This window comes from Trachurus japonicus, chromosome 5 (assembly GCF_045865225.1).
Source record: "Trachurus japonicus isolate A0001 chromosome 5, Traja_1.0".
Lineage (NCBI taxonomy): Eukaryota > Metazoa > Chordata > Actinopteri > Carangiformes > Carangidae > Trachurus > Trachurus japonicus.
The window spans coordinates 19,307,622-19,331,458 of NC_140911.1; the positions used below are offsets into that span (position 1 = coordinate 19,307,622).

The following is a 23,837-nucleotide window of genomic DNA, read 5'->3' on the forward strand; positions in this document are numbered from 1 at the left end:
GCGCAGCTACAGTGTCCAAGACAAATTTCCCTGAACGGGACAATAAAGTTTATCGTATCGTATCGTATCGTATCGTATCGTATCGTATCGTACAACGAGGAGTTTTGGAAAAGCGAAGCGTTTTCTCACTACATTTATGAGCCTCCGCACCGTAAAATTCTTTGATCGGCGCAAGACAGACTCATGTTTTCATTCATCAAGAATTAAAGTCAGAGGTTCAAAGAGGTTCACATACCGTCGTAGTTCCGACCATAAACGGCGATTCAGCTGCGTTATTCTCATGACTCGCCACGAAGGAAACGCTGGTTGGCTCGACCAGCATTTCCGCCACCACTAATAATAACAAAATAACAATAGAAACAGAACGATATATTTATCGAAAATGGGCCCATTAACAAGTGTGGGTAGCGGAGATTCATCCACATTAACGTGAGACTTTTTAATAACCGAATAGAAACTCCTGGTTGTCCCTTTAAACATTTGCCCCACTGGACCACAGAGTTATGCAGCGATGTTGTCTTCTCATATACACATTGTAGGTTAATATGTTGAAACTCAGTTTCATCAATGTGGTGATGAGAGGAAGAAAGACATCTGCAGACCAACTCGAGGACTCTGGTCCCGTCTCTCAGACTCTCTGTCAGTATCTGTCTGAACAGAGTCGATCAGAGAGGAGAAGCATTAGTCTAAATTTAACGTGCTAATCCAGGGAACTCCCACGTTAAACTGTGAGTCCCATCTGGAGCGCTAGCTACGCTCATGCTGAGAGACTGAACTGAACTGACTCTCCACAACAGAGTCAGGACTTCTGTGACCTCTGACCTCCCACGTCCAGCAGGTTTTGCAAACAACCCATCGAGTCAGAGTTGCTTGTTGGAAGTTAGTGATTATTGGAGCCAATAAGGCTTACATATAGAGCTCACTCACTCACATTCACACCTATGGGTGATTTAGAGTCGCCCGTCAACCGTCTTTGGACAGCGGGAAGACACAGCGACGGGGAGATCATGCAAACCCCATGGTGAATATAAAATAAACACAGATGCATGTTACTGACCTTGTTGTCTTTGCTGCAGCTGTTGTTCGGTTACGACTCTGTATTTTAATGCTACAACTGTCTTTGCCGTTCTTTGCTGCCAGGATTTACTGTAAGTAACCAACTGCTGAGAAGACAATCTGCTCCCTGTTGACTCTGGCTCACACATGACCAGTGTAGGTGATCGCTCTCGCTCTGAACTCTGCTGCACCCGAGGCCGAACCTGTCAGTCTAGACTCTGACACTGCTGCACAAAGCACTTTAATCCCTGAGTTTAAAAAAAAAAATGGAATAGGTAATCTATTAGTTTTGTTTTATTTCTTTACATTCGTTATTCCAACACCTTGATAGCAATGAATAATTTAAACACGCTGGCAATAAAAAGAACAAAGATTTGGCCTCCGTGACAGTGGCACGGCTGTAAAAGTCTCGTCGGCCTCCAGATAGTGACACTTGTGCATACTCTGGCCATACACTCACAACCACTACTGCACATGACCAAAGTGTTCTGAGGTCAGACAAATGGCTGTCGGCCGCCAATAAATAAAGAAGAGGATAAGAGAAATAAATGATAGAGCCTGTTCAACCATGGGCTTTGACTTTTAACATAATGTTGGTTAGTGCAGCGCTTAATTACTGCAGTGCAAAGTCAAAGACATAGAAATAAAAATAAAAAACTGGCAGTGAAAACATTCATGTACTGAAAACTGAGATAAAATGGCAGTTTAAAAAAAGAAAAGGAAATAATATTTATGAGGAGAATACAACAGTAAGTGAGCAGCAGTCGGAGCACAGTGACACATAAACACAAGAGGACACAAGTCTGATTTTCTAGTGTTTGTGTTATTTCTGTTTTTTACTGTGACCACATAGACAGCAGACAGACTGACTGTGTTTTAACACAATAAATACAATGAACAGAAACTAAATATGAGTCTGGCTGAGAGAACAGACACACTCAGCACAGTCATTAATGTTAACAATGGAAAAAGTGAGAGGATGTGAAGTCCTACAAATAAGAGCAAGGATCACTCACACTCAGGGTGACACACACACACACACACACACACACACACACACACACACACACACACTGTTCCTCTGTGTAGTAGCTGACCTGCAGAGCTTTCTGTCTGAAACGTATGAAAATCAAACCTCATTATCAGCTGCTTGTCTGGCTTTCTCTCTCTCTCTCCCTCTCTCTCTCCCTCCCTCTGTGTGTGTGTGTGTGTGTCTGTATGTGTGTGTGTCTGTGTCTGTGTGTGTGTCTGTGTGTCTCATTATAATTCTAGCTGGAAGGAGCTAGACTACTCTGTCGTCTCACACCCCTGCACCCTGCGCACACAATCAGCTTTGTGCACACAACACACACTCTTCATTTGAATGTGAAAGAGGAAAGTCAGACAGAGTCATACAGGGCAGGTCACATGCAGTGGGCTGTGTGTGTGTGTGTGTCTGTTTGTGTGCGTCTGATACCAGACATAATACTAGTCATTAACAGTCTGCACTCCCAGTGCATCAGGTTACAGATCAATAATCTATACATAATCTATCATGATTCTTATATTCATCTTGATAAATGTGCCATGAAGTTTCCTGCAGCGCTGCCAGACAGACATTCAGACATTGTTGTCTAACCAGGTGTGGTGTGCTTATGTGGGGATTAATTCCACGTTGATGAATAGAAAGCACATGGGTAAACAGTGTGTGTGTGTGTGTGTGTGTGTGTGTGTGTGTGTGTGTACACGTGTCTGCTGAGTCAGTACCTCTGCAACCTTGTCGGTGGATATGTAAACGTGGAAAAGTCTGGATTTGCTCCTCGTCCTGTTTCACCTCTTCGTTCCTGTCACTCTGAAGACTTGTGTCCTGCTCTGAGCCGTAGGTTGTGTTTATGTTGTGTCTTTTCTGGTCTTTATCATCACTAAGGCTGTGTATGGACCCTACTGGCCGACTGGTGTAGCGCTATTTCATACTAAGTGTGACGCCACAATAGCTATCGGTACAGATAATTATCAGCCAATAATTATCGTCAAGACACAGATAAGTCCGATAATGACATTTCTAGAGCCAGTCATAATTAGCCAACATTGCCTTGACTTTGTTCATTTTCGGTCCATTTTCCTCCTTGAAACAATAATAAATGTTGGTTTTTGAAGAGTCATAGAGTAACTGTTCTTGTTTTCGTTGTGATTACAGTAGGGATGTTGAATATATTATTGGCAGAGCTAAATTTTCATTTCATCTTTACTCACTATACATCTTAGCCTTTCTTAACCTCTGGTGTATAAAAATGTTATTGGTTATCAGCATCGGTAACAGTATGAATGTAGCTCAATGCAAGTTGCTGTCACAGTACTTGCTAACTAACTCCCCTCCCCATCATTTAGTATTTTTTTATTTTTTTTATTCCTTGTTATGTACATTTAACTGTGAATTTCCTGAGCTGAGGCCCTGTATAGGCCCTTTGGGTCTCCTGTCTCTCTGCCAGTGTATTTTAATCTATCTTTTTTTCTTTTTTTTGGTGCAAACAAATCAACTAAACTAAACTAAGTGTGATCTCATTCTCATTGAGTATACAGTATGCAGTGTAGGCAGCAGAGCAGCAGCAGCAGCAGCAGCAGCAGCAGCAGGACCTTATAGGGCCTCTAACAAGATCTTCTGGCCTGGTCACTCTCTTCTAACTACATTAGAAGACACTGATCTACAGTCAACCAGGATTTACACTTTTAGAGGATGAGATTGTGATGATCGCTGACTTCAACGTCCAACTGGAAAAAAGCCTCTGTTGATTTCGACCATCACCTGTTTTATTGTGTTTCAGTAAGACTTAAAGCAGAAGTAAGCGATCCGGTCGTTTTGGCTAATGCTGCGTTCCAGGCAGGCTTTTGAAACCGTAAATTACAGCTTCAAGTCACGACTTACGACTTTGTAGCGTTCCAGGCAACCCACTCGTGTTTTTCCGACCTGTTTTACCTGTGAAAGTCACTATAACGGCCACTCGTAACTTCTGACCCGTGAACTCGTACCAGATCGAACTGGTACGACTTCACAGGTCGGAAAAACACGAGTTACGGGTTGCCTTGAACGCACCATAACGTCTTGTCAGCCGATGGAGTTATCAGCCCCCGCCCTCGTCATGGATCTATTGGTCCTCGTCCCTACGTCACCACATTCAGGCGCATCCCTTGGCTGCACACACAGAGAGGACTGCCCCTTTATGCCGTTCTCTCTCCTCATTGGATAAAACTTGTAGGATACGAGAAAAGTTTTCTCCTCGGCTCAGAGCAGAGCAGAGTGACTGACAGACCCGTGTTTCGGTCCAAACACTCTATGTAAGTGATTGCTGTGGGAAGATACAACTATTTAAGACTTATATTAACACAAAAATATCACTTACTTCTGCTTTAAAGCTCCAGTTGGTAAGTTGACGAAAGTGAAAGTAAACTCCGCGACTTGGTCGGAAATTTCAAGACAATACTCCGTCAGGTCCCTTTATGAACCTCTGCCAAGCGCCCCACACACACAGAGACACACACAAAGTAGCCATAAACGCACCCACAGAAGATGTACCGTATCCATAGCAGGACGTGTAGGAGCGGCGATTGGCTGCTCCTCCTGCTCCCTCTACCTGACTGGTGGAGAATCGTCGGGCGCGGTGGATTTTGGCAAATACGATTACAGGCTGTAGGTGGAGCCAGAGGAGTTGGATTTTGTCCTAAATTACTCATTTAATGTCTGACCATCAGAATATAGTGACAGTTCCAGCAAATATGACTGAATAATTGTTCCCAACTGAAGCTTTAAGGTAACTTTGAGTGACATCAGCAACCTGTGCATGGGACCTGACATCACAGACACTACATCGTCTCTATTTGAATGGATGGACTGCATTTATATAACACTTTTCTAGCCACATTCACACGAAGCTTTCACCAAAATATTGCACTTTTTTTCCTAACACTGGACTGGAGGAGCCAGGGATCACTGACCTTCTGCTCCACATAATGTAGAGACAATGTCATTGACTTAGACACTGGTGTGAACAAGCAGCTGAGCCTCTGAGCCTCTGACAACTGATGCTTGACTCTCTTTCATCACCAGCACCGCCTTATTTTACTACACAGGTAGTAAACTCTGTCTGTTCTGTCTCTAGCGGAGGCACCAACCCTGAAACAGAGTTACTGCCATGTCATGTTTTCACTTCTGGCCACATGCTCAGTCATATTGAAGCTCCTCACACGGTTCAGATGCAGCAACTTGAATTATTAAAACTGAACTCAGAATTGTCTCATTTATGAGCTGTTTGTTTAATCAATGACTTCAGGCCTGTAACTAAGAACCTGGTCACACCTGCTGATCTCAGACCTGCAGTCTTCATAATCTATTCATGTGTTGTCATCATCAATTCACTTACAGTTTTATCTTTTCTTGTATATGACTGTAAATTCCCCCTATTAAAACTCTTTTAAACAACCAACATAGAAGTAATTTTACAGCATTATAATGTTTAGTGTTTAGAATAATAATAATTCAATATTATATATCAAATAATATCTGATATGAATCTGTCTATCCCTTACTGCTGCTCTCAGACACATACCAGCAGCATGTGACGGCTTTTGTGTCTCACTCGTCTCACCTGAACAGCTCAGTGACCGTCAGTGGAAAAAGTAAAAGCACCTGCTTTTGAAAAGGTTTTTTTTTTTTCCCTCAAAGACTGGTCTCAGATCAGCCCAGATCTGCACTCTATCCTAAACAGGAATCAACTCGCCTTTGTGTCGTCATGTGAGTGTGTGTGTGTGTGTGTGTGTGTGTGCATGTAAGAGAGAGATATCCTGTACCGCAGACAAAACAAGCCTCTCCTTAGCCCAAACAGGATCACTGAGACAAAGCTGTTCAAACGAAACACACGATAACACTGAGCTGTCACAGTAGTTCCTGTTTGATTTTTCAAAAACTGAATTTCTGTCGAATTCCTCGAATCAACATGAAAAACCCAGAACACACCTCGAGACTAGTTTCCTTTTTTTTTTTAACACTGTGTGTGTGTGTGTGTGTGAGAGAGAGGGATGACTTCAGCTAAAATGAAGATAATATCCAGAACTTGCTGGAGGTCAGAGTTCACTGTCATGGTTTCAAAAACAAACACGTGGTTAATAAGGATGTAGGACAGTCATGGATAAGAGAAAGAGTAATTATCAAAATGTTGACTATTAAAGATCGCCTGTCCAGACAGCAACACACACACACACACACACACACACACTACAACCTGGAGTTTTCAAACAAAAATGGGTCTCATTCTCAGTTTCCAGTTAGTTTTTCCCAAAAACGATAGAGTCTAGTTACAGGAAGTAAAGTAAAGAGAGCGACACATCTTTCTCTCAAAAAAACTCCCACCGCACCTGAGCCGACTAATTCCTGGCACGGTCAGAAAAAAAACAATTGATGCTCATGTTGTGTCTAACAACCTCCCACACCTTGGTCAGTGAGGAGAGCCCTGCCAGCTGGCACACACACACACACACACACACACACACACACACACACAAGGCCCATATTGTTTTGAGCTTTGAAGGCACGGAGCCAGTTTCCCAGCTTGTTTGCCACCATCCATCCCTCCATTAGGCCGTCATCAGCGACTCCAGCTCCACTCGTGGTAAACAGTGGTAATCACTGTCGGCTGTAACTTTAAGTCATCACACACACACACACACACATACTGAAGAAGAAAAAGAGTCCAGAGACGTATTCTGGTGGTTTTGTGTCACACATCAAAAACCTTGAAGATCTTTCACTCTTTATAAAACCCTGTCTGGATGAGTTACATCATAGTGGTACTGTTGTAATTCGGTCCAATCAGAGTGAGGTGCGGTGTGGATTCATTCATTCATTTCAACTGTTTTAACCCACAGGACAAGTGTCATAACACATGTGTTGTTTTTTTTTACTTCTTCAGTTTCTTATTATTACTTATTATTTATTTTTTCCCAGCTGCTTTGTCTAGAGCACTGTGTGTGTGTGTCTGTGTGTGTCTGTGTGGTGGGTTTGGATGCAAATTATATGGTCCCAGCTGTTACCTATGGGCCAGAGGGCAAAGTGAGGCAGACGCACGCTTCTCTACAAGTGTGTGTGTGTGTGTGTGTGTGTGTGTGTGTGTGTGTGTGTGTGTGTGTGTGTGTGTGTGTCCCAAGGTCATGGACGTCTGTGCCATGGATGGGGGTTGAGAGTGTGTGTGTGTGTGTGTGTGTGTGTGCATGTGTGTTACAGACTGAGATGTCTGTTGTCTAGATCAGGTCTGGACCAGACTGTTAGCCTTATCTTGAGCTTCAGGAGTTGAGTTCACTGTGGGAAAACTGCATCAGTGTGTCAGTGACTGTGACTCTGCACTTTCACTTAAAAGACAATAATCACACAAAGAAGCAGAACTGAACTGAACTGAACTGAACTGACTTGTAGCTTAAAGGACAATTCCAGGCGAATTCAACTCGGGGGTGTATTTTCATATCATTTTAGGTCTAAAAGAAGGAATCTGAAGATTTTCAGTTTAATCGCTCCTGTTTTGCGGTAGTTGCGTATGTCCCCGCATCGCCACGGCAGCAATGAATGGGAGTGGATGTAAGTTCTGCTGTTTAGACTGTTTCCAGCCCTCAAAGCCGCAATTTTTTTCCACAGACAGCGTCAGATGGAGACTCAAACATGCACCGAGAAGTTTATTTACTTCAAGCAAGTCGACATGTTTGTAAAACTAGATCTAATTCAAAGTCTCCCGGAGTCTCGCGCGAGACCCAGTTGCAGTGCTGGTGTGTTCAGGCGCAGTGGGAAAAGCTACCGCTTGTGTCATAAACACAGGAATATCAACTCTTTACTTGCTTCAAGTAAAAAAAACTTCTCTGCGCATCTTTGAGTAGCCACCTGACGCTGTCTGTGGAAAAAAATGTACACTTGAAGCAAGTAAAGAGTTGATATTCCTGTGTTTATGACACAAACGGTAGCTCCCACTGCGCCTGAACACACCAGCACTGCAATTTGGGTCTCGCGCGAGACTCCGGGAGACTTTGAATTAGATCGACTTTTACAAACATGTCGGCTTGCTTGAAGTAAATAAACTTCTCGGTGCATGTTTGAGTCGCCATCTGACGCTGTCTGTGGGAAAAAATTGCGGCTTTGAGGGCTGGAAACAGCCTAAACAGCAGAACTTACATCCACTCCCATTCATTGCTGCCGTGGCGATGCGGGGACAGACACAACTACCACAAAACAGGAGCAATTAAACTGAAAATCTTCAGATTCCTTCTTTTACACCTAAAATGATATGAAAATACACCCCTGAGTTGAATTCGCCTGGAATTGTCCTTTAATATAATCAATAATCAAGAAAACACAGATTTGTCTCATAATAACGGCACAATCTCCCTCCCTTTCTCTCACTATATATGAAAAAAAAACAATATAAGAAGAATAAATCCGTACTAAAAGGACTGAACAATCTCAGACTGATAAACAAAATGCACATTTTTTCACATTTACACATATTAGTTAATGTGAACACTATAAACACTGGACATCTTCAAGCATCGCAGCAGAAGAACAGCATCATCAAGTATTTAGAGGAGCAGAGAACCACACAGGTTTTCTTCGTCTCAGACTAATTAATGAAAAACAAGCAGATCTCCACCCACCCAGGGCTGCCGACAGCAGACAGTCACTCTCTTTTATTTATGCAGCCGCCTCTTGGCACTCAGACAGTTCACTCACAGCGCAGACGCACATATAGGCACTAGGCTCTGACTTCAGGCTAATTAATGGAGCGATATACGTCTGACAGACTCCCGGGCCTCAGCAGCACAACACTTATATGCAGATCATATGCAGAAACACACAGACAAAGACACACACACACACACACACACACACACAGCCCCCCACCCCCAAAGTGACCACGACCTCGACCTCCAGACACACACTCTGCATGCATCTACATACATGCATGATGAGACCTGCTGATGACTCTCTGGTTGCTGTTTTGTGCGTTATTGGTGTCTAGACCAGGAAACAAAGAACAGCTGAGAGGATGAATGAAAAGCATAAATAAGACGAGGGGAGGGGGGTGGGGGGGGGTTAATAAAATCAACTAATTTAGACCCATGTGGATACTATAAGATACTGCTGTTGACTATGTAAATGCATCAATTATTGTATCAGAGAACATTTTTATACATCACTGGGAAAATAAGTGGTTTGCTCCGGTTTGATCACAAAGTCAGAGGAGTTTGTCTAAAAATATTACATAACATCTACTCAGAGGCGCCATACGGCCCTGAGAAGGATCCTAACTTAGGATCCTTCTCAGGGCCTGTGACTGATGGGCCCTGAAAAATATTTGATCATGCAGTGCATGGGGCCCAAAATACCAGCGACCATGCAAACATTTCAAGATTTAATAAATCACTTGAGAAAAAAAACAAAAAAAACTTTCTTTCTTTCTGCCTTTCTGGAAAGACTTTCAAAGTTTCACATTATGTAAAATAACACACGTGATTAACGCTGGGGTCATAAATAGTTTTGCTTATTGAATGAAGCAGAACAGTGTGTGTGTGTGTGTGTGTGTTTCTTCCCTACATGGGTCTTTCTACTTCACATCATGACAGGAAGGGGGAACAAGGACTGTATGAGTCAAACACCACAGGTTTAGGGTTAGGGGATCAGTCGCTGAATGAGTGTGGAAGCAAAGTTTGCCGCTAACTTTAGTTGTGACAGCCTCTAAGAGAACCAGATGTTTGGCGTTTTTTTTTTTTTTTACCAGCAGCTGAATTATCCAGAGCGGCGTCCTTCTCTTTATAACGAACAGACCAGGGAATTGAAACCAGTAGAAATGCAGAGCAAAACAGTCTCACTTCCAAAAATGGGATTCCTTAAAGCTCTTCAGACATAGGACAGTGTCAAATGGTGGGAGCTGTTACATTTACTCTGAATACTTTATCATCAATATTTTATCACTCTCCCAGGGAGGGAACTGAATGTCAACAGTGTGAGACAGACAACGGTAAGAAACATGTAGAAGTTAAGTGGACAGCTAGGGATGTCCCGATACCACTTTTTCATATCCGATACGATACCGATATTGCAGCCTTCAATATCGGCCCGATACCGATATTGATCCGATATTAGGGGTGGTGAAAAAATCGATTATTTATATTTTTCAAATTCTAATACAAAGGAGAGTCCTCCTGTTATTGGCTGACAGGCTGCTGCTGTCATGTTCTTCTATGGGACAGACAGTAGTGAGCTTACTTTTGAAATGTAAAATATTAAAAAACAAACCTTATTTACAACTTGAATTACTGTAGGTACATCAATGTCAAACAAAAGGCAAAATCTTCTTGCTTCAAGGTTTTATTTGTCACTCCAAATTAAAGATTATAGCCTGCCTTACAGTAAAAATGGCATACATAGTTCACACATAGTTTGAAACAACGTTCAAAACACACACAGCCAGTATCAAAACTAAGCATAAAGTCCGCTAGCTTAATGCTAACGTATAATGTAAAAACCCATAGACAGGCACACCAACATTAAGGTGCATTACCGCCACCTACTGTGTTGGAGTGTGAACGAGGGTCACCTAGGACAGAAGTGCTGGAGCAGAATAATGAACTGCTTTTATCGGAGCGTTTATATCGGAGATTTTAGATGTAGTCCGATATAATCCGATATTTGTTTTTTTGGCTGATATCGGAAAGATATCCGATATCAATATCGGATCGGGACATCCCTATGGACAGCACAACAGCAAATGAATGAAGGTGGTAACCGCTGATGAAGAACACCAGCAGAGGAATCATCATCGAAAACTTCAGTGCCACACATGCAAAAGGCTTCCTGGATGCCCTAGTTGGTAATCAACCACAAAATGACAATGGTATATTCTCAGTGCCACTGGGTTTTCTTGTATTTGTAGTAGTAGAGTCTGGGATATATTAATATATTGTTTGGCTTTTATGCCTTTATTTGATAGCCATAGTATAGATAGACAGGAAAGGGGGAGGCAGAGAGAGGGGGAATGACATGCAGGAAAGGTCTGCCTGACGCGGGATTCGAACCAGGGACGCCTGCGGTGAGGACTGTAGCCTCTACATGGGGCGGCCGCCTTAACCACTGCGCCACGCACCGCCCCGAGTCTGGGATATATAAAACAGATTCACAATAACATTGATTATTATGTACTTTTAGTTTTTTTGTAGGAAAGCAAATCATATAAAAAATCCCACATTGGGCCAATTGAAGTCATGTTTGACAAAACTGGCAAAAAAAGAAATCATCCTCATCTGCAGGCCCCGTCATGTACCTGAGATGTAGGGCCATAGCCTGTGATAAGCTTCATGCCATCCCACAACCCTCTGTTCTCACTCTGCTGTAATCTGTACTCATCATTATCCATGTAGTTCCTCCTCCCCCGTCTAATTACACACTTTTATTCCTAATGTGATGGTTTGATCACATCCTTGTCACCATTTTTGAGAGCTAATTTCTTGTTATAAATAGCAGTCTTAATCTCTCGGGGAGCCCAAGGTTTTCTTATCGGGTAAATATTTATTGGTTTTCCACGGGATAATCATATCAACGCAGATACTGTATGTATTCACTCAGAGACACCGTCAGCAATATTGTGTGCACAACAATGCACATTATTGTCATAAAGCAGCCCAATCAGGCCAGTCAGCACGGCTCCTCAGTTCCTCGCATGCCTCATCAGATCACGTTGTCAGAACAGCCCAGAGGGGGTAAAACAATAGATGATCCTAACTATCCTTCATGTCGGCGTAGAAAAGATATTTGGTTCTGCCCTTCCACGTGGGATGACAAGTTGCCTGAATGAGGGCAGGGGGGAGGAGGAGAGGGAGCAGTGGTTGGGTCCCCATTAACAGAGGTGCGTGTGTCAGACTGCACCGTAGGAAGTCCTGGTTAAATATAAATGAAAACCACAGAGGTGTCAAAAGTGTATGTGGCTTAAAGGGATACGCCAACATTTTTTTTTTCGTGTCTTGCCTCACTCCCGAGTCCATGACCAGCAGATAGACACCATCCTTTCCACTGTGCGTGCAGTAACGAGGGAGATAGAGCCGTATCGCCCGTAATTAGCTTAGCTCAAACACTGGAAGTGTATGGGTAGTGTTAGCCTGCCTCCACCTAAAGTCTCTAATTAGCTTAGCTCAAACACTGGAAGTGTATGGGTAGTGTTAGCCTGCCTCCACCTAAAGTCATCAAAGAAACTCTTCAGCAACTCTAAACGGGACGAGATCGGTCAAAACGGAGGGTTCAAGCAAAGACGGTTTATTTTGGTTCAAGCTAGCTACATCGAGGGTAGGTTAGCTTCCTAAAGCACTTCTGTATGTAAAGGGCAACGGGTGTTTTATTTTGTGAAAGTAACCGGAAGTGCGTTGGTCACAACGGCTAGCTTGAGTAGCGCCTAATTCGTCCAAACAAAATTGTAAACAGCTGGTATTTAGACAAATTAAAGGGACAACGAGGAGTTTTGGAAAAGTGAAGCGTTTTCACACTACATTTATGAGCCTCTGCGCACCGTAAAATTCCTTGACCGGTACAAGACAGACTCATGTTTTCATTCATCAATAATTAAAGTCAGAGGTTCAAAGAGGTTCACATACCGTCGTAGTTTGGACCATAAACGGCGATTTGGCTGCGTTATTCTCATGACTCGCCACGAAGGAAATGCTGGTCGGCTCGACCAGCATTTCCACCACCATTAATAATAACAAAATAACGATAGAGACAGAACGATATATTTATGGAAAATGGGCCCATTAACAAGTGTGGGTAGCGGAGATTCATCCACATTAACGTGAGACTTTTTTATAACCAAATAGAAACTCCTCGTTGTCCCTTTAACGACACACTGCTGATCTAAACGGCTACTTTCTCGCCTAAACATGTTTGAAATGTTGATAAGGTGATATATTTACAGAGTTTAGAGCTAAAATGAGATCAGCTTCTGACTGCTGATTTCGGCTCGGGTAGGAGGCAGGCTAACACTACCCATACACTTCTATCCACTTGTTGTACGCACAGTTGGAAGGATGGTGGCTGTCTGCTTGTCATGGATTTGGGAGTGAGGCAAGATACGAAAAAAAATGTTGCCGTATCCCTTTAAAACCAGATACAAGTCCATTCTGAGTTTCTCTCAGACTAATACAACACTGTCACAAGATCATAGGATATTGTGTCATTAGTTAAAACATCATACGCCGATGACTTTCCCTTTAACTGGGAACTCAACACTGCCACACTGACCTTGTGACTGTACTGTCTGTGTGTGCACATCCCAGCGTGGTGGCAGCTTACATGGAAATGGGAAACACACAATGACTAAACAGCTGAGTCAGCTCTCAGAGTATGAAACTACTCCCTCCTTGTTGTGAAATTATTGAAGAGATTCTGTTTCTATAGCAATGCCAGCTGTCAATCAAAGACAGACAGACACTCAGACAGACAGTCATAACAAACAAACTCTGGTCTTTATGCAAATGCGTTTACAAATCCTGCTTCATCTGACACACACAGATACACAGACACACGCACGCACACACGCACAGAGCAGCCAGACAGAGAGGTTTACATAATAACTTTAGGAGGGCAGCCAGAATAGACTCAGTCATTTAATTTCCACGACTCACTGAGTGAGAAAGACAGAGAAAGAGACCGACAGAAAGAGAGAAGGGCGAAGACAAACAGAGAGACAGATGGCTCAGTTCTCTCCTTTAAACCAAAGAGCTTATCATATCTGATTACTGTGGAAAACTAATAATCTATCAATAATCACAGACTACTACTGTCTTTTCTGTCTGTTCCCGTAGGACCACGGTAACATAACAGTGATGACAGTGATCTTAGTTCAGCAGCGGAGGAGCTGTTACCGCTTCAGACGAAACACAAAGCTGCATCTCTGTAGCCTCGGGACAGACGCTGTCAAAAGAGGACACGGGAGAACGTGACGCTCCTTTTTCCTGCTGCTCACAATGATTCATAAACATCACCACTGTCACATGACGAAGCAGATCAGACAGGACTGGAGAGAGGCGTCTTTTCGTACCGACACATGATAACGACACATTACTAGGCTACATCAGACACGAATTTCAGATGTGACAATGACTTTTTGGTCATGGTGTAAATACAGATCAAATCATTTTATATTTCTTACAGGGGTGTTTTGCTGCAGCTAGTTCCATTTTGGTGGTGTTACTATATGGCTGTACTTTCACAGATAAAAATAACATACGGTGTTTGGTATTATTATTATATTTAGAGCTCATGCTTTTTTATTCAAAAATTGTGTCACATTGTTGTGCATCATTTAAATGACTGTTTAGATGCTTGTACAAAGATGCTCCTTCAAATCATATTCCCCACACTTAAAGGAACATGATTGTTTTGTACAAGACCAAATGATAATATCTTCAGCCCTGTTTATAGGCAACAAGCCAAAGTTAGCAGTCTTTTTTCTTTTTTCTTTTTTCTTCTAAGGGTCATTTGATAATCAAAACAGATTCCTAGTGATGACCTCTCACAGCCTCATGTCCTTCCTGTTGCCAAGGCTGCATTCACTTCCTGTCCTCTCAGGAACACTCTGACTCGCTTCCTCAAATTCAGAAACCAAAATAAATGTCACTACCCTCCAGCTGAACTCAAACTCTCTCTCTCACACGCACACACACACACACACACACACGCACACATTAAGACAAACACTGTAGATAACATTTATGCTGGCTACACAGTCAGACTGCTGGGGTTTGATGTTAAGATGAACAGACGTGGAGAAACCTGGTAGAAACTGGTAGAAAACTATTCTTGTGGGCTGATACTATGCAGCAATGACTTCACCACACACACACACACACACACACACATGGCTGGCCAGTGAGTAATGCTGATGTCATATGCTTTGACTACTGATGTCTGCCACTCAGAACAGATGTGGGTGTGTGTGTGTGTCTGTGTGTGTGTGTGTGTGTGTGTGTGTGTGTGTGTGTGTGTGTGTGTGAGTGTGAGTGGGTGTAACAGGTAAATGCGACCCTGCAATTACAACGTCCCAGCCAGATCCAGATGAAGGAGGATGTGCAGGAGGGTTTAAAGTGACTCAGGAACTGCGGGAAATTGAGTTAAATAAATTTAAAAGACTTTACTTCACAGGTGCGTAGACCCTCAGTACACACACAGTACACGCATAATAACACACAACTACGGATGTCACGATTACAGATTTTCTTGGTACGATTATTGTCAGAGAAATAATCACGGTATTACGATTATGATGATTTCTATGCAATAATCAATTTCTTTTAAACACTATGAATGTGTAAAATCAAATATAGCCAAAATATACTTACATAACTGATTGTTTAAACAAAATATTTGAAATATGTATGTGTGTGTGGGAAAATGTTTGAAATCTATATTTTAATCTTTTTTTTTTAAATTACAAATGACACGCTTACATTTAAATTCCTACCAATTCAGTGTTATGTACTGTACATAGGTACATACGTACATGTAAATTTACCAGTATCTGTGCATTTACCTTTACTTTGCCGACATGGTTCTGACATATTATCTTTTTTGGAAAGTGACGGTATTTAGGAATCTTTACGATTAATTAATTGTGGCTTTTAATACCACGATTAATTGTGAAAACAAGTAATCGTGACATCCCTACACACAACCACACATGTGAGGAAGACTACGTTAGCTCGAGGGTAGCAGCTATCGATCAACCCCCAGACAGTTCTCTGCTATAAGCTGTGGCCATTGGGGATTAGAGGCTGGCAGTTTTTTTTGGGGGGGTCCTGTAGTTCGGTGGATGCCATGGATCTGCAGACGCCTCTGGCTAATAAACGTCTGACCAGGAAGCTGCACACCACAGATCTTTCTCTACTGTTTGAGCAGGCATCATGTCCTGAGATATGAATAGAATAGCGTGATTGCTTTCGTGTTATCTTTCCATCTCTTACAAGTCTCTCCGTGTGCTCTACAATGGTAAACAATGTAGTGACACCTGTGTGGTTTGGGGTGGTTTTTTGGGTGTGCTGCTCTACTGCCAATGGTGGTTGAAGTCTTTCTGGTTTTAGCCTGGGTGTGGTAACGTTATCAATAGGGATGTCACAATTACAAATGTTCTTGGTACAATTATTGTCAGAGAAATAATCACGGTGTTACGATTATCACGATTATTATGCATTAGGCTAATTAATTTCACAACACTATGAATGTGTAAAATCAAATATAGTCAAAATATAATTACATTACTCATTGTTTACACAAAATATTTCAAATATCTATGAATATATGACCAATTATTAGAACCCCCCAGGGGAAATGTTTGAAATATTCAGGTCATAAATTGTCATCTATACCAAATGTTTACATTTATTTTAATCATTTTTTGTTTTATTTTGTGTTTTTTTTTTTAATACAAATGACACACTAACATTTAAATTCCTACCGATTCAATGTTACGTTAAATAAATGGACCAGTATCGGTGCATTCACCTTTATTTTTGCGCACATCTGCCGATAAGGTTCCAACATCATCTTATTTGGGAAGTAACGGTATTTAGGAATCTTTACAATTAATTAATTGTGGCGTTTAAGACCGCGATTAATTGTGAAAACAAGTAATCGTGACATCCCTAGTTATCAATCAATACCAAGTGGCTATTTCTGCTGAGCAAATCTATTTTATTTTCTATTTTATTTCATTTTCATGAGCACAGGCAGTCGTATGATCAGGCTGTTGAATTCTCACAGTGTTCATGGCATTGCATAATCCATGTTGTGGCGAAATGTGTAGCTGGTGATGACTATGGCACCAGTTGATCGCCCAACGCTCGTGAACATGCTCAGCAACATGCTCAGAACTGAGGCTTGGCCTTGGCTTTGATGCAATGTTTCCTAGTGCAGGAAAAAGATGCTCTGGTGATGATATTATGGCTGTTAGTACAGAGCAGAGTTGCTAGCTTTGATAGTTTGGTTGCACTGTTAATGCACCGCTTACAGCAAGTAAAGAGTTGATATTCCTGTGTTTATGACACAAACGGTAGCTTTTCCCACTGCATGTGAACACACCGCGCACGGCAACTGGGTCTCGCGCGAGACTCCGGGAGACTTTGAATTAGATCTAGTTTTACAAACATGTCGGCTTGCTTGAGGTAAATAAACTTCTCGGTGCATGTTTGAGTTGCCATCTGACGCTGTCTGTGAAAAAAAAATGCAGCTTTGAGGGATGGAAACAGCCTAAACAGCGGAACTTACATCCACTCCCATTCATTGCTGCCGTGGCGATGCCGGGACAGACACAACTACCGCAAAACAGGAGCGATTAAACTGAAAATCTTCAGATTCCTTCTTTTAGACCTAAAATGATAGGAACATACACCCCCGTGTTGAATTCGCCTGGAACTGTCCTTTAAGTTTTATCTATTTGAATTAGTGATTTATTTTCAGTGATGAAACTGTGTTGGAACTAATCGTCAACAGAGTAAACAGGAAAGCTTAAGGAATGTGGACACATGTGGTCCAGACCATCTCTGAACGTGGTCTGTAACTGGACCTCGGATGTGTCCTTAAGGCCTTGGGTGCGTTCACAGTTAAAGGGAATTGAGAGATTGTGTTGTTGTGTTTTTAAGTAGTTGAACTATGGCAACAGAAATACTGGAATCTGTTATAAAATAGAAGCTCTGTCACCAGAAAACAAATCAAAGATTGTTGTTTTTTTCTGTCAGGTCTCTGAGCTCCTTTGATCACTTCACCTCATGCATAACCTGGATTATCCTCTTGAACTTTCTCCTCTGTCTCTTTCATCTTTCCCGTCACACTCCAGTGCCACTCAGACATCTCAGCTGTAGCTCTGTGTTTTTATTCCGACACGTCTCCGCAACCGAATAGATTCAAAGGTCAAAGGTCAAGGTCAATGTGACCTCACAAAATCCGGTTTTAGCCTTGTGGATGTGAGCTTTCGAAAACCCAAAAAGTCCTTTGGTGCAGGCATAATATATCTCTTTCTCTCTCTCTCTCTCTCTGTCTCTTTCTCTCTCTCTGTCATTCTCTGACAACGTACTCCTCTTTTCCAGAGTTTCACCATCTATGTCTCTTTCTCTACTCAGGTTTATCTCTTTCCCTCCATCTGTCTGCTAGACTAAACATCATGTCTGTTTTCAGACAGAACAGTGTGTGTGTGTGTGTGTGTGTGTGTGTGTGTGTGTGTGTGTGTGTGTGAGACACAGTCGTTGCACATACTTGTACTTTTTATATGAGATCCCTCTATCTATTTTATTAAATTCTTAATACAACAACAACATGTAATGATGTTTTGACTTTATGGTAACAAGATTCCAGACTCAGTTTAGCGTTGCTCATGGTTTCTCCAGTCTGGTCTGAGCAGCTTCCTGACTGAGTCCTTTACCTGAACCACGGACATTATGTCTCAGTTATTAGGGTGAAGGTCAAAGGGTCAGTGTGACCTCACAAAACACTTTTTAGCTATTTCTCAAGACCTAAAGCCAGGAACACACCGCCACGACGCTTCCCGACGCGTCCCGACGCCGACGGCTTTGGCCGACGAGTCTGTCGCCTCTCGTCGGGAGAAAGGAAACAGTGAAACACACTGTGACTGCCCCGACTGCCGACCAGAGCGACTGAGTGGCGAGGACTCCCAAAGAAATACAGACCAATACAGACCAGGGGCAGCTCTGCTCACTGTTCATTCAAACAAACTAATGCCACTGCCACAGTTAATTTCATCAATGAGACCAACATTAATCTCCCCAAAACAATTTAACCAGCCACGTGTTAACAGCGCTAAAGCCGAAATTAAAACAGTTTTTAGCAGCTTACTGCTGTGGCTCGGTTGCCGCGAATTGGCGATAGCCGATGCTAATTTCTGTTAGCCCGTCTATGGTGTTTTACATTACACGTTAGCATTAAACTAGCGGGCTTTATATGCTTAGTTGTGAGCTGTGTGTGTTTTGAAGGTTGTTTCAAACTATGTGGGTTTGATTGAACATCTTTGATGTTTAAATATATATATATATATTGCCGCTTAATATATTGCTTTACTCCTCTTTTTATTTTGTATACCAGTTTTACTGTAGGACAGGCTAGGACACCGTTTGTTTACTGTGGTCACTTCCGTCCCTCCCACACACCGCGCTGATTCGCTTAGGGCACCGCCAATCAGAATCAACATAGCTAGCACACAGCCAATCAGAGTACCCGAATCGGCCCCGACGAGACCCGACAAGACCCGAGGCTCCCCGACGGAGAGGAACACACCAAACAGACAAGCTCCCGACGAGGCCCGACGCCCGAAGGTCGGGCCGGTGTGTCTCTGGCTTAACTCATCAATCACTACAAAATTTCACAAAAATTATTCTTGTTTTATATTTAGTTCAATTTGATTTAGTTTTAGTTGTATGTTGCCACAGGTCAAAATGTCCATTATGTCAAGGAACTTTTAATTTCTAGGGAAACCCAACAGTTCCCATGCAGAGAGAGCAGAGCTCGATGACGGGGGGGAGGAACAGCTTCGGCTGAGTTGGGTAATTGGGTGGGGTAATATGATTCTGGATAAACAGGTTACATCCTGAAACTAGTCCGTGTGGTAGAGGCAGATAACCACGAGGACTTGATTCTGCCACAGGAAAATCTGATGACAGTTTCATAAGCTCTGGGATCAAGACAAGAGCATCCTCAGCTGTGTGGAATCAGAAGCTACATCTGGACAGAAAGGTTCACGGGGCATCCAGAGTCACGTGGTGAGATCTAAACAGACATTGACACCATTAGATTATAGACAAAGTGACAGTAGATCCTTCATTACTCCTCTCAGCCGTTAAGCATGTGTTTAACTTCCTCCTCTTTTCTAAAGACTGAAAGCATCAGAACGAGGACAGCCTGGCTCCTCCACCCAGAGGCTATTCATGGCCTTAATTCCTACACCACTAATGGGCTGCTTTTTATTCCTGTCTATAGGACGATGTCATGGTATATGTAGTCTACACAATGACAGACATCATAACTGGTTTGTGGAACTGGGCCTGAGCACTGAAACCCAATCGTGTTTTCAATCGTGATTAAAAACATAGGAACTTTGCTTCCTTTTTCCTCTCCCTGGGAATTCATCTGTGTGTATGAAATTCAGTACAAAAATGCAGAAAGACACAAGAAAAATTCTCCCGCACCCACCGCCTACCACCGATGGGAAGCTATTTTAAATTTCCTCCACAGTCTGGCACACTTTTTGAGATTTAAGGATGTGATGCTTCCTAGAGAATTCATCAGATCAACATTTGGTCAGTCAAATCTCAAGTGCTGTGCAATGCTATTGCAAAGCTTTTGAGTTGTTGTTGTTGGAGGATTATAATTACTATCATTAATGTTGGTGTTATTCTGCTGTAATGTTTTATTTTTGAGGGCCTTAACAGAGAAAAACAAATAAACACGGAAATTGAAACAAACCTCAAGTCCTTTTAAAATTGATTCAATAGTAATAAAGTTCAATAGTGCTTGGGCCATGACCAGTAGGCTCCAAAGGGACCCTAAACGTAGTGCCTGGTCCGCACTGAGGTGTTGGGATGTTCATAAGATTTGGATAATGACCTTGAAGGTGCTTTATAATGACAAGTGTTACTTTTCAATGAATGTCCTGTCCATAGCAGCACAAATCCCTTAGACAGTTGGTCACTTCCTTGCTCAGAAAATGCATGAGACCTAAGTGATAATTAAAGCAGAAGTAAGCGATCCGGTGGTTTTGGCTAATGCTGCGTTCCAGGCAGGCTTTTGAAACCGTAAATTACAGCTTCAAGTCACGACTTACGACTTTGTAGCGTTCCAGGCAACCCACTCGTGTTTCTCCGACCTGTTTTACCTGTGAAAGTCACTATAACGGCCACTCGTAACTTCTGACCCGTGAACTCGTACCAGATCGAACTGGTACGACTTCACAGGTCGGAAAAACACGAATTACGAGTTGCCTTGAACGCACCATAACTTCTTGTCAGGCGATGGAGTTAGCAGCCCCCGCCCTCGTCATGGATCTATTGGCCCTCGTCCCTACGTCACCACATTCAGGCGCATCCCTTGGCTGCACACACAGAGAGGACTGCCCCTTTATGCCGTTCTCTCTCCTCATTGGATAAAACTTGTAGGATACAAGTAAAGTTTTCTCCTGGGCTCAGAGCAGAGCAGAGTGACTGACAGACCCGTGTTTCAGTCCAAACACTCTATGTAAGTGATTGCTGTCGGAAGATAGAACTATTTAAGACTTATGTTAACACAAAAATATCGCTTACTTCTGCTTTAAGGACCTTCATTGCAAACCTTCAGGTTTTGGTTGAACCTCCTGCCCTGGACAGTGTGGCAGATTTCAATGATTTGCTATGGAACAAAAAGTTCTTAAAACTCCAGCAGACATCATCATCCAGTCTGCCTGAAACAGTCATTGTTTGTATTGCATTGTTTCAGTTTGTGAACTCTCTTTGCGTCCTATACTGGTTACTCTTGACTAGTCTGTGCCTTTATCATCCAATGGTGCAACTGGGATCAACTGTGTCTGTCTGCAGCCAGGTTTGGTCTGTGCCTCAGTGGAGGACCCTCCCATTAGGGTGGGGGCAGTTTTAGCAGCAGATTAACGCCTGTGGTTTTGGAACATGTTCACATATGGGTCCACATACTTTTGGCCATGTAATGCAGCACTACATACATATTGTAACATGTTAATGGCACTGCTTTAAATATATCCCCCCTTTCTAAATAAACCTACATACTTTATTGATCCCAAGATGGGAAATTACAGACACATTACATTAAAATGACCTTAGTCAATAATCGCAGCCCTATAGTGCAGTTTATCACCAGTGATCAAAGTAGCTACTTGCAGATTATTTTATGCAGATGATGAGTAAATCAACCAGCCTAATAATTTAAGATCAACTGATAGATTTTGAAATTCAGTCAGGACAATAAGAAATGATGGGGGAGCGGATATACAGTGATTGTGAGATTAATGACAATAAATAATAAGTGATTGACTTGTAATAGCCTACGTATGTTTATTGTGTTTCCAAGTTTTCTGAGTCACTGTCTACTAGACATGAACCACACACACACGCACACACACACACACAGTTTATATGCTACTGGGAATTTAACCCGCGACCGATCAGTGTCTTCCTGCTTCAAGAAGTAGGCTACTACACTAAAAGACACATAAAACTAGACTGGTATGAACATAGCTACATACGCCGGGATTTCCTGGATAGGACCACACACACACACACACACACACAGAGAGAGAGAGAGAGAGAGAGAGAGAGAGAGAGAGAGAGAGAGAGAGCAGACGGCTAGACAGACGTCTGGCTCGAAGTGACGACTAAACTTCCCGCTCCCCTCCTTTTCCATCGCCCTATAACCAACCGTTTCCTCCGGTGTCCTCCCGGTAACTTCCCCTATACAGCTTCACCAGAGTTTAAATCTCTTAAAGCAACAGAAAAAGGAGGATTTAGCCTATAGAGCAACCAAAACACCCCCCCCCCCCCCTCAAAAAACACAGTCTATTTATCAGACTCTCTGGGAGAAGTAGCTACTAAACGACCAAAACCAGACTGTAGCTCAATCCCATATTAATGACAAGTGAATAGAGGGGTTGTTGAGTTAGACTGGGGGGTTAGGGGGGGCAAATCAGAAGTCAGCGGTTTGGGGGTCAAGTTCAAAATCAAGCTTTAGCCTGGCTATCGGCAAATGAAGGGTTTATGAACCGGGAACACAGACCGATGTTGCTACAGTGTCTGTACCTAGGTAGGCTACATTTAAATCACAATGACTGAAACTAGTAACAACAAGCCCGTTCAAAGGCAACAACACAACAAAAAAGACTCAACAAGGTATAAGACAGGTTCATGTCACCGACACACACACACACACACACACACACACACAACATCACAATGGCTGATAATAGTAGGCCTAAAAGTAAAGAGTTGTTTAGTTAGTTAGTTAGTTAGTTAGTAGCGGTTTGCTCCGTCCTCTTCCTCCGCTGTAACAAGAACTGCTGCAGCCCCGAGGACAAATAAACACACACACACACACACACACACACATACAGTGACAGACACCGAGACAAAAAAAAGTCATTGCATTAGGACAGAAAGTGGAGAAGTAGAAGAAGTAGAAGTCACTCACTGATTTCCATGCTCTGGAGGGAGGTGAAGCGCTTGCAGTTACAAGTACAGGAGGAGACATTGGCGGTGGCGGCGGTGGCGTTTAACAAACCCATCAAGTTCAACATTTACTACCACTAGACCTACTACCACTACCACTACTACAGTCCTCCTGAAGCCAGACATAAACACTCCGGCTCAGGCAGACAGACACAGAGAGAGACGGAGAGAGGGAGAGAGGGAGTAGGAGGAGAGATGGCGACCGGAGGAAGGAGAGGAGAGGAGACCAAAAAGCCACTAGGACAAACTCCAGCCAAAAAATCCTCCCTTCTCTTTCTCTCTCTCCAGCCTCCTCTCCTTTCCTTTCCTTCCTTCCCCTCCGCTCCGTCCGTCCTCCTCCTACTGCCTCGGTTTTCTCCACCTCTTCCTCTTCTCTCTGGTTTCTCTTCCTCTTCCTCCAAAATCTATCTATCTATCTATCTATCTATCTATCTATCTATCTATCTATCTATCTATCTATCTATCTATCTATCTATCTATCCACTCTGTTAAATGGAGTTCAGTCG

General features: G+C 42.7%; 1 protein-coding gene across 1 annotated transcript in view; it reads right to left on the bottom strand.

Moving 5' to 3' along the window:
• The window catches only part of pmepa1 (prostate transmembrane protein, androgen induced 1), a 38,854-nt gene extending 15,370 nt beyond the window's left edge, over window positions 1–23,484 (bottom strand). The window contains exons 1-2 of the mRNA XM_085778043.1: window positions 23,437–23,484; window positions 23,294–23,402 (exon numbers count right to left, since the gene is read on the bottom strand). Of these exons, the coding sequence (XP_085634169.1) occupies window positions 23,294–23,399 (106 nt within the window). The 5' untranslated portion in view covers window positions 23,400–23,402; window positions 23,437–23,484. The remainder of the gene's footprint in view (window positions 1–23,293; window positions 23,403–23,436) is intronic.
• Between the last annotated feature and the right edge of the window lie 353 nt (window positions 23,485–23,837).